At 40.9% G+C, this 12025-nt stretch overlaps 2 protein-coding genes across 4 annotated transcripts in view; one reads left to right on the plus strand and one right to left on the minus strand.

Moving 5' to 3' along the window:
* The window catches only part of LOC116398365 (lysozyme g-like), a 16677-nt gene extending 10093 nt beyond the window's left edge, over positions 1-6584 (plus strand). Inside the window, 7 exon segments of the mRNA XM_031874600.1 lie at positions 331-459; positions 1019-1125; positions 5791-5879; positions 5881-6006; positions 6093-6243; positions 6321-6408; positions 6410-6584. Coding sequence (XP_031730460.1) covers positions 331-459; positions 1019-1125; positions 5791-5879; positions 5881-6006; positions 6093-6243; positions 6321-6408; positions 6410-6458 — 739 coding nt within the window. The 3' untranslated portion in view covers positions 6459-6584.
* Positions 5215-12025, minus strand: part of LOC116398362 (zinc finger protein Gfi-1b-like) — a 9587-nt gene continuing 2776 nt past the window's right edge. For 2 of the 3 annotated variants that reach the window (XM_031874595.1, XM_031874597.1), the window contains exons 2-6: positions 10185-10444; positions 9715-9959; positions 8034-8150; positions 7752-7917; positions 5215-6972 (exon numbers count right to left, since the gene is read on the minus strand). In XM_031874595.1, the coding sequence (XP_031730455.1) occupies positions 6794-6972; positions 7752-7917; positions 8034-8150; positions 9715-9959; positions 10185-10386 (909 nt within the window). In that variant the 5' untranslated portion in view covers positions 10387-10444 and the 3' untranslated portion in view covers positions 5215-6793. Of the gene's footprint in view, positions 6973-7751; positions 7918-8033; positions 8151-9714; positions 9960-10184; positions 11206-12025 lie in introns of those variants that run through there. The other variant, XM_031874596.1, reaches the window with a different exon arrangement.

Genomic DNA, 12025 nt, shown 5'->3' on the forward strand with positions numbered 1-12025 from the left:
TCAGAGCTTCTGATTTAGAATCTATAATGTAAAGGCAAAGTTAGAAACAGCTCAATGTTTTATGTTAATCTGTTTATGCCTTTAGTATGTTTATTGTAATTGAAATATTGTTTTATTAACCATTCTGTCTCATACTTAACTTTTACAATACTCCATCACCTGAGCTGCTGCTGTTCACCGTGGACAAAAAAGGTTGGTATGAGCGTCAAAATATATTATAAAATATATTAATCATTTACTATCTTTGATTCACGCTGACCCTGATTTCCCTAACGCTGACCCATATGATGGTGACACTTTTAATGCTGCTTTTGAGTGTATTATTGACAGGTACAGGTGTGGGCTACCTGAAGAGGAGGAGGACCCTGAGATCGATGTCGTCGGCCTTGAGGACTCCTCCACAAAACGACACAGGGAAGAGAGCGACGACGAGGAGGAGGCTGCTGCGAAGAGGCCGAGGTGGTCCGAAGAGAGCGACTCGGATTGACTCTACGATGGGACGGGCTGACATTGTGTTCCCTTTGGCCGGAAAAAGTAAGTAGGAGCTTCAGTTTTGTTGAGAAAGTGACCTAGAATAGTCTACAATATAAAAACAAAGTAATATTATGTAACATACCTACAAACTGTATGCTACGTCTATTTGTTCATAATTGATTTCATTCATTTTCAAAATCATTCAAAGATTATTTGTCCGTCTTACTTACTATATGAATCATTTAGTATCTTTGATTCAATCAATACAATATTATTTGTCTTACCGTTATTTTTATTTTTCTCACTCCACCTCCTGAGCCGCTAACTTTCACGCTGGACTAAAAGATGAGTATCAGCATATATACTTATATGTAGTTTTATAAACTTAGTTCAGGAACAGGGCCACGCCCAGAACACAGCTCATTTCCTCTGCACAGAGTATTTAAGCACAACGAACCCGTTCACTTCCTCTTCGACTCTGTCTTCACATCCCTCCCCCCCAACTCCGTTTTTGTCCTCCTATTTCTCTCTCTCTCTCTTGCAGGATTACAGGAACAACAGGGGACTCTGCACCGCCGGAGCTTCCGAAGAGACGGCCCCCACCCTACAGTCTCCATTCCCCCCGTTCCCGGCAGCCGCCGGACATCAACGGTCCCCCATCGATCGCCTAACCTCCTTTCTACAAACCCTCCTCGTTTCTTCTTCCTTACATCCCTTCATCTCTTCATCCCTACCCGACATTCCTTCATCTCTTCATCCCTACCCGACATCCCTTCATCTCTTCATCCCTACCCCACATCCCTTCATCCCTCGACCCCTTCCGCTTCTTGAATCTAACAATCATTCCACTATGCAATAAACCTCTCGAAACTCATACTGTAATTGCCGTGGTCCTTGTTAGTGAAATAAATATATATATATATATATATATATATATATATACAAAGTAATGTGTGTTATTGTGTAAACACAGAAACACTGAGATAATTAATGAGGACGTTTCTTTATTTACAGATGTTTACTGGTCATTCTTCTGCAGGATTGTGTGAACTGCTCCGACTCATTTCTCAACTTCACTGGTTTTGTGTTGCATTCAATAAAACACTCAAGTCATCTAAAGTGACACTTTTGTATTGTGAGATTTTCTTTGGTTCAACTTCAGTCATGTTGAGTTCATGTGAAGCTTCTTAAATAGTGAATATAACATGTATAGTGGCTTAAAACAGCTTTGCATCTGTCAACAAGCAGCTACACCGAGTCATGAGGATTACGTTGTCGAACACAGGATTTTAAATCAGTCCATATTCAGATCAAAGCATTGCCACATATCCAACAGCTCTGAGAAACCATCAACGGTCAGGGAGGTAAGAAGATGAACACATAAGACGGATTGTAAACACTTCAGGAATAATACTAAGTATTTCATGAGGTAATTAAGCATTAAGTTGGGTTTGTTAGACAGAAAAAACAATGCTTTCTCCACACATACAACTAACGGGCCATGCTGGCAGTAAAGATGTGATGATCATTAAACGAAAAACATTGAAGGATGAAAAATTGAGGGAAAAAAAACATTGCTGTTCTTGGATACCACTCTGCAAAGAAATAAACCAAAAAAAAGAAGTGAATTGTGGCCTGAAGGTGGACCCAGACAGGATTTCTTTAAGATCTTGCAGTACTTGTGTCTGCACAACCTTAGCTACGTTGCCTTTAGACGACGGTGGTCACAGTCAGACAGATTCAGTGGGCTATGTGTTAGCTATATGTATACGTTACTAGTAAAAACCGGTGGCGGGCCGTGCATTTTATACCTGGGCCTTCACTGCTGTCTTACCACCTAATAACCTCATGATGGCGCCACAGCTACGGTTATTTGTTTCTTGGGGTGTAACATCACGTATTCGTTTTAAACCGTTCGGTACAAGGCTTACAAACCGACCAATAATACTGGTGCATTTGGAAAATGCTGAAGCTTAAATTGTGGTAAATATAACGTTTTCGGTGGACACCGGTCTGTCTGTCTGTTTAGTTTCCGGGTCAGCGTCTGACCCCGGAAGCAAAACAACACGCACAAACTCGCGCTACATTCTCCCCGCAGCGTTTAGCTGTTCCCTACTGATTCAAACAGGGCTGAAGCAATCGCCACACAATCCCCATTTCTCCAGACCATAATTCTTGTTTGTAAAAGAAAACAGCCCAATCTGATTCAATTATCCGGACCCTAAACCCACGCAGGACGGTATGCTTCGTAATTAACGGACAATGCGTATGGTCAAAATCGATGTAATTAACACAATGACAAGAGCTAACTCACAAGAACCGTCACATATATTCACAACAAAGCATGACAAAACAATCCAGCAACGCTCACACTAAAGAGCAAGGGCCATTCAAATATTATTTACATCAGGGAACAAAATATCTGTTAAATCTTTATATAGCTGTTAAATGTTTATACCTACATCTGTTCTACTTTTTTGCTGCCCTTTTTTATTCTTATATATTTTTCCTTGTTTATTGTAAAATAGTGTATTGTATGTACATTGAGAGCGGAGTGGAAACCGGAGACAAATTCCATGTATGCGTACGCACGTATGTATGTATGTATATATATATATATATATATATATATACTAGTGACATATCATTCTGAAAGGGAATAACAACACAATTAATCTGACTAATGTTCAGGGTAAAAGACTGAATGTTGCCTCAGCAGATTTAAGTAACAAACCTGCAAAATATGAATCTATTAAATTCTGGAAAGGAATAAAAATGAAACTGAAGAAGACTTGTGTGCAAATCTCAACATTCTTCAAATGAACGGGAGTTTCCTAGTGAAATGTGCACAAAATCATCCAACATGCTCTTTGAAGGCTGCTACTTTGCCTGGTTTGCAGCCTGACACAGTGAGCTGCTGACTGAGCAGAACAAACGAGTCTGTTACAGTCAGAGAGGCCCGTTTCTTATAAACCAGCTGATTTCACCCGTTTTTCAAATCACACAACCCTATTTAATCAAGTCCTCTGCAACGGACAAATATAATAACAGAGAAGGTGAGGAAGTCATAACGAAACTGAAAGTAGACAGAGCGGGCATAAATACGGCCATTAATCCTGCACGTTTGCACAAAGGAGTGAACAGAAGGACACCGGGTCGCATCTCTCTCAAGGAGACAATAAGAGTTAACGGGTCGGTGTTTGTGTTATTTTACTGTTGTTAACTTTCAGCTTTCAATTGCTTAGATCACTTCACGTATTCATATTTTTAACACAAGTCTAGACCGCATTTGTCTTTTATTCTTTTTCAAATTTCATTTAATTAAATTAATTGTTGTAGCTCCTTTAAAGCGTCATTTTTTTGTTGTTTTTCTTTTACTCTTATTTTCCCATGTTTTTGTTTCTTTGGGACAACATTGTTTGAAATTGGTCCAGTATTGAGTTAGCTCCATAAAGTAAAGTAACATTGGTCTCTACGGCTGTGAGATGAGTGCGCACGGGCCGTCTACAAAGTGCAACCCGGGAAAGAGACGCTACTAAAATATTTAAAAGCTCCACTGTTATGAAGTGAGGTGCCTCCAAAATAATAGCCTGCTGTTGGTTGCAACACTTACTTGGAAAAACGTGCTTTTGAATAATTTTGGCGGATGTTTATGAGGATATATATTTAATAACTTAACTGTTGTGTCACCAAAATCACTTCACGCTTCAATGGTCTCCCCACACTAAGTTTGGAAGAAAGGTTTGTTCATATTCTTGTCTCAAATAGATTCATCTGTTGATGCATCAGCCCCCGATGTATGAGGTGATAACAGTGCTGAATATATTTCACAATAACAATTCCCCAAAGTTATGCAAAAGCACGTTCTTCCTAAATACGTGTTGGAGTACAAGCATCATGGTTGACTGGATAGGCGAAGTGTTTCTGGTATTTAAACTTTATTGCAGTGAAGTTATTCATCTTATGATGCCACTTCCGGTTCTTACTCAATTGTATTTGTCTTTCAATAGCGTTGCAATAATGAATGGTATTTGGCTGAGGTTAAACTGCAGCAATGTATGCTTTAAACCTAATTGAAAAGTGTAATTAAAGATCACTTATTGGGTTGTTCTATTTGATTATTAGAAAGTCACCAATATTTCAAGATCATTTTTCTAATGTGACCCGAATGGAAGTGAAAAGGACCATTTTTGAAGCATTTCAAAAATGGTCAAATTTTGAAAATCAACAATATTTATGACATTTTTAGAATATTTTGCACAGAAATACATTTGCAGAAAAGTTGTTTCACCGAAAAATGGCCACTAGAGGGCGAAGACTGATGGGGCCAAATTGCCCGGTGTGATTGATCCTGTGAGCGGCTGTGTGAGAACAGCCCCCTGTAGATAACCTGTGTGATAAATGGCTGAAAAGAGAACATTTATATTCACTGTAGTCCTGTGTACTTAACTGCGGTGCTGTTGAAGCATACTTCTGTATTGAGAACATTTACTCAATGAAGATGCTGCACCACATTAATTCCTTCCTTTCTTTTCTTTCTCAAGTACACAAGGGCTGAAGAAGGAGGGCTCATCAGTCAAGAATAGACTCTCGGATTGAGGTTCAAGTGGACTATCCCAGGAGAAAATGGAAACTCGTAAGAGCTTGTGTTGTTTTACTCTTCTGCTGAAGAAAACTTGATTTTCAACTGTGACTAACCCGGCCTTCCCTTAAGAAGAAACAGCAGGAAACAAGGAAATGTTCGTTTCTTATCACTTTATTGTGAATTCTTGCCATATTTTCAAACTCTGCTCTCTATCATTATATTTGTGTAATAGTCAAACATAATGAACATGTTTGTTTATTTTTGTACATGCATGGTGCTTTTGTAGTTAGATGAGTTTTTTTAAAATATATATAATTGTATATGTTGCAGTGCTATTTGTATACTAACCATCTGATTCATGACATACGACTAAAGAGCTTGCTAGAAACACTTCTGGTTATCCACTTTGACATAAGTAGCAGCAAAGTCCCTTGTTGATGCAAAGTAATCTAATAAACTGAACAAACTTTTCTCATGGTGACATCAGGAGGGCGGCTGGTGGTGCCTCAAAGGAAACAGCTAAGTAGGACAACCTGACCTACTCGGTTAAACGCTGCAGTAGAGAAACACAGGTGAACTGATGTGACGGTGTTAGAAATAATCATGAAACTTCCATCTACAGTAAACATACATCCATATCTACAGTATAACTAAATCAATATATTGACAGGAAGATACTGTTTGTTGCACTGAGGTTATCATCCTATTCTCTGTTTGATTTCTCTCTAAAGGTGAGAGGGCATCATGCACCATGGCAGAGACGGATGCGGGCAGAATGGAAAAGTACAAGTCTATGATCTCCACAGTGGGGAAAAAAGTATGGAATCGGTCCAGGTCTCATTGCTGCCATCATCTCCAGAGAGTCCAGGGCTGGAAATGCATTAAAAGGAGGCTGGGGAGACTATGACACAGGCAGAGGAGCGTATAATGCCTGGGGACTGATGCAGGTTGCAAAAAATTCTTCTGCTTTCCTCACATACTCTTAATAGAGTCCCCCATTACAACAGTGTTTATTTAATTACCATTTCCCTAGGTTGATGTCAATCCAAAAGGAGGCGGACACACAGCACGTGGTGGTTGGGACAGTGAGGAACACCTCTGCCAAGGCACTGAGATCTTGGTTGGTTTTATCAAACGCATCTGCGACAAATTTCCCAGCTGGAGTGTGGAGTGGCAGCTGAAAGGTTTGTTTTACTGAATTAGTAGATTCAAACACGCAGCAGCTCTCGTCACACCTTCACCTTTGTGTTTGTCTCCGCAGGAGGGATAGCGGCCTACAATATGGGGGACGGAAACGTCCATTCCTATGGCAAAGTGAATGAAAACGCAACAGGAAGAGACTACGCCAATGATGGTTGCCAGAGCGCAGTGGTACATTAAAATTAAAAACTATTACTGAAGCTGTCCACAACAGAAATCTCCAAAAGAAATCTCCTGCAAATCATGAGGAAACACTAAATGAACATTATTTGAAACCAAACCACAAACGATATCTCCATTTATTGCGCTCAGTGTGAACTTTGCAGAAAAGCTCTATAGGTCACAGATCGGCAGAGAACATGGACAAATCATGTGGGCATAAACTCAATCATCTTCAGTAGTGACATTCATTCTTTTGTTAGGAATCACATGATGACATTTGGCCATTTTTGCTCATGACACGATGTTAATGTGTTTTTCCTGCCGGTTATTCAAAAAAGGCTGCAGATGTTGCCTTGGCTGCGTGTGTCCGAGTCAGCGGTATGTGCAGTGCTGCTCCTGGTGCTGCCTGAGGTCCACTTTTTGCTGGAAGCCGTAGGGGCAGCGAGGACAGCGGTAGGGCCGGTCGTCTCTGTGTTTGCGGCTGTGGGTGATGAGGTTGGAGCTCTGGCTGAATGCCTTCCCACATATCTGACACACATGTGGCTTCTCGCCTGGCACACAAACACAGCACAAGTCATTCGGAGGCACAGGACGCTCAAACCGTTTAGATTAAACACTGCTCTGACGTGGTGAAAGTTTTTCCAGTTGGTCACCTTGCACAATTTCTGACAGCGGCACGTAGCACTTTAATCATTGCATACATTACCTTATTTCATTCCATCGCTTGTTTGGTCCAACTTAGCTTATCATAGCATAAAGACTAGAAACAGGGGGAACAGCTAGCCTGGCTCTGTACAAAGGCAGCCAAATCCAACCAGCTCTACCAGCATAATATGTTAAATCTCAATAGTTCAATCAAAAAAAAAGACTTAACGGCAAGTTATGTACTGGACTACTTCTTGGCCGGGTGAAGTGACGAGACAACAAAGAGTCCAGAACATAACGCCTCTACACTTTGGTTTGTCGTGCAGATTCAACCAGAATTAAACAGTACACAGATCATGTATACCTTCTTGGCTGTAGTGTTCCTATGCTCATTTAGGCAGCAAGTACTGTCTGTGCACATGAACAGTGTTGTCATAAATATGTTTTGCACAGATAAGAGTACTAAAGGGACTGTTGTGGTGACTGAATACATTATAAACACTATAAACATGTTTGGGCTGCAGATACTAGTGTGAATTTGAGTTTGCATGCAAGGAAGGGATATGTGTAGGTGCTGGAAGCATTAGCGATAATATACACAAGGGATGTATGGGAAAGGGCAACTGCGGTTTAGTTTGATAATGTCACATGATGTCAGCATATTGAAAACAGCTAATGAACCCACCGGTGTGTATGAAAGTGTGTTTCTTCATGTCAGACTTCTGGTGGAACCTTTTGCCACAGTACTGGCAGGGGTAGGGCCGCGTGTCCGAGTGTATGAGCAGATGAGTGGAGAGGGTGGAGGAGCGCTTGAACACCTTCCCACACACGGTACAGCCAAACGTCCTCTCCTAGAACAACAGGCGCTGTGGTTATGGATTCAGAAGTGTTTAGCCTCATGTGTACATAAAAGTGATTATTTCAGAGTGAGGCAGTAAGATACGGGAACAGAAACGTGTTGCCGAACCTTGCCCCTGCATGGTGACCGCTCAGTATCTGTCCTGCTGGACTTGATGTGTGCCGGTGCTCTGCCCCCATGGTTCTTGCATATGTGAGTCTTCAAATTCGACAGGCATGAAAATATCTGCAAAGACAAGACGTGTTATAAAACTAAATTAAAATGAATAAATTCATGTGGGAAACTAGTTAAATATGTTTAAAAGCTGACATTTCATGGCACTTTTGACTTTATACTGCCCATTTCCCCCCGTATGTTCAGCTTCAAGTTTAGTTTAAAGTAGGTCTGTGTCTAGGACCCGAGAGCCCCCCACGGGGGGCTGTTTTGGAGTGTGCAGCATTCAGCGTGTCGTAGAAAGCATTTTTCATAAAGAAATATGATTGTTGCTCCAGACATATTAAATATCGAATTAACGTTGAAAGTCCAAGCAACATCATCATACCAGCCATTGTAAACACTGCAAACACAATTATACATGAACTAATATCATATCTGGAAGATATCTAGAAGATTTGCCACAATTTTGGCCAAAAATCGACGACCTATGCTCACTCTATGGCTCTCTCATCACGGAGCAGGATCGCACATGGCGGATGAACACATGCAGGAGGGGCACGATTCGACCCGGAAACGCACAGCGGCGTCCAAATTACTCTCTTTCAAACCGTTAAAAAGTTATGGGTATGCATGCCAACATCAGCTGCAGGTCACGAGAAAAAAATTGGGTAAAAAAACTTACGTTTTGGCGATGAAAAACGGATTTATTCGAGCCGATTTCTGCACAGCTATGCCCGCCATGTTCTGCTGTATGTCTGTGAGTGAGATCAATGCGCTGGCGGAATGAATCACAAAATGGCAGACGATTCTGTGGGGTGGAGCAATCCATGTAGAGAGGGGGGTTCGCCCAGCATTTTGCGATTTTTAGTCAGTAAACAGACCCGGATACGATCAAACACCCCTGCATGGCTCCCGTTGGACTATCCCGCATCTAAAAATGTCTCACACGAGTAAATCGGCCTTACCAGGGTCACATAGACACACATTATGAGCCATTTATTGTTATGAATGACAGATATGACACATCATAACTGCTCAAAATTATTCAAAATGGTGTCAATCTGATTTATTAGGATTATTGAACACTCTTAGTGATAAGAAAAGTGAATATATAGTTAATATTTAGTTATATAGTATATCAAATTAGTATATAGCAATGCAACAGCTGGTTCCGAAAATCAAAATTTTGATATTTATGACCATTTATGCTGGCCTGCTTCACTCAATCGAAGTAAAATATGTTGTGGGGACATGTAAAACGTGTTGTTCTATGATTGTGGTGTGTTTTTAGGCTTGCAGCTGCATTATTTAATAAAAAAAAATGTTCAATACAAGTGCTTTTTTTCAGGCGAACCTAGAAACTTTTCAATTTGAGCTGTGCCATAAGTGTATCAGTTATTAACCAGTAGCATATACACAATATTTACACAATTCAACACATCTCACAAGTGTTACCAGTATTCTAGCATCAAAATTATTAAAATAGACCTTGTAGTTAGAGCTCAGGACTCTCTTGAGTATGGCTATTGCAATTTCCGAGCAGAGGCCTAAAAATAGGGCTAGGGTCCTATGAGTTAATCCTTCAGAGTTATTGTTGGTCTATGAAGTAATCTGTAATGGAGGAGTGCCGTACTTTGCTACAGAGTGGACACTCCTGCCTCGGAGCACCGATCTTCGAGCGGCCGCTGCTCCTGGTCTTCCTCAGGATGTAAGGGTGCTGTGTCAAGTCTTCCAGTCCCACAGACAGTTTTTCTGGATATCCTGAGATCACATGAGGTCTGGACCATGATGCTGGTGTGCGAGGGCGAGACTCGACTTTCTCCACATGGCTAAAAGTATTTGTGATGACAGGACTGCAAGGCTCAGCAGATCTACAGTCTGAGTACAAAGACAAACAGGTTGAATGGCTGCTATTTATGTAACACTCTGGAACTTTGGATTGATACACTTTTGAATAATTGAATATATATAAATAAAATTCTGTGCTTACTATAAATACATTAGCTTTTTGAAGTTATCTAGGAAGTGTTTTGTGAATTTTCTGTTTCTGTGAAGTCATGCTTGTGATAAAAAAACAAAAACAAGAAATAGCTCGTCACCCACCATAATATTTGAGGCTGAATGGCTGAATGTGCGCCCTTCCATCAGACTGGCTGGCAGCAGGAGGATCCTGCTCCAGTAATGTGATGGGCACTGCGTTATTATCTGGTCTTTCTGTGGAGTACTCCAGGGAAGTATACCGGGACCCTGTCTTTTTCCCAAGGTGGTGCAGCCCCCCTCGCTTCACCAAGAAAGAACGAGGCATCACTCAATCGGTTGGAAGAACTGCTCAACACTGCTCAACACCCAGAGATAAAAGAGATCTAGAGGTTTAAAAAAATGTAAAGTAATGTCAGTGTTGGTGATGACATACAAATGTAAAGTTAGGTTTAATTTATTATTCATACAGTTTGACACTGCCTGTTTTGTCACACAGACCAGATAAATACATTTACATTTTCCCGATCTAAATCTTACTGATGGCAGCAGAACTATACATTCAAAAGTTTGTTTCCTGCTGGAATTAAACAATATATTAAATAGATTAAACAATAACAACAGTTAAAAAAGATACCCTAAAATATGTAATTTACTGAAGCAGCAGGCCCTTTATTTAGTGACGTCAAAGTTAGCCTTCTTGTTTCAATAGTTTTTTGCGCCTCTGCAGCTTTGCACATCTGGATTTAAGCAGTTTTTTCTTCTTGCAGTCCTTCTCTAGCTCTCAGACTGGAGGCTGAACTGTGATCTTGCGCAGATGTTTTCACACAGGGGCGCTCTAGACAAAGTTTTCTTCACAGACCTCTCTTGTGTGATTTGGTCTGATCAGTGTTCCCTACGCTTCGCCAGTTTACCAGCCCCTCAGGCGGATTTGTCACATGCTACCGAAGGACTACTTTCTTTTTGTTCTGTCTTTAAAATTCTTCTTGGCAAACTGCGGTTGGCCTGACAGATGCCCTTTAGTCAGCAGTGGCTCACTTGACAGTAAAGGCCTCATTACTGAGATGTTTCTCCCATCTGTGGAGCTTCTGTTAAGCTACATTCACATTGCGAGTGAAGCGACCCAAATCTGACTGAAACATTTAGACCTAAATTTACCACAACACTCTTGGGGGAGAAAAATAAAATAACAGCAGCCGGCTCTGTGAAGAGGACCCGCTCAATATGTAGATATAAACGGCTTATTTAAAGGTTACAAAAACACAACCATTCTGATTTTCAGGAGATTATACACTAAAGCAGTGATTCTTAACCATAGGGCCGCGGCCCACGATGGGGCTGCGAACGCCACCTAGAGGGCCGCAACAAACTTTCAGTTTTGCACCTGGGGGTCGCGAGGGCTGCGGGACCGCATAGGTTATCAATTGAAGACACCAGAGACATTACTGTTCTCCATGAGCTAAATGTATTCTTTGCTACTAATGCACAGCGGTCAGCGCTAGTTGTCTTATATGTATTGAGAGGGAACCCTAGTCATGGTCATAACTTTATAACACAACAATTAACAACCCACAACTAATGCTCTTTAACAGAGAAAAACACAACAGCACACAACAGTCTGTGACAATTTGTAACACTAATAATTGTACATTTATAAAATTTCACCGCAGAACTGCATGCTGGGTACAGCTCGCGAGCGAGCCTGCTTGCTAGCACAACAGTCTGCTAATAGCTGGGAGAGGCTCCGTCGCTCCAGTAACGTTACATTAAAGAACAGAACAGAGCGATGCAGGATGAACAAAGACAGACCGGAGCAGTGTTACATCAGTGTTACATCATTTAATGAATCATAAACATTATATGATTTAACCACTAGAGGGCAGCGGTGTTACATCATTGAATGAATCATAAACATTACATGATTTAACCACTAGAGGGCAGCAGTGTTAAATCATTTAATGAGTAAT

Source organism: Anarrhichthys ocellatus, unplaced genomic scaffold (genome assembly GCF_004355925.1).
Source record: "Anarrhichthys ocellatus isolate YVR2014 unplaced genomic scaffold, GSC_Weel_1.0 scaffold83, whole genome shotgun sequence".
NCBI lineage: Eukaryota > Metazoa > Chordata > Actinopteri > Perciformes > Anarhichadidae > Anarrhichthys > Anarrhichthys ocellatus.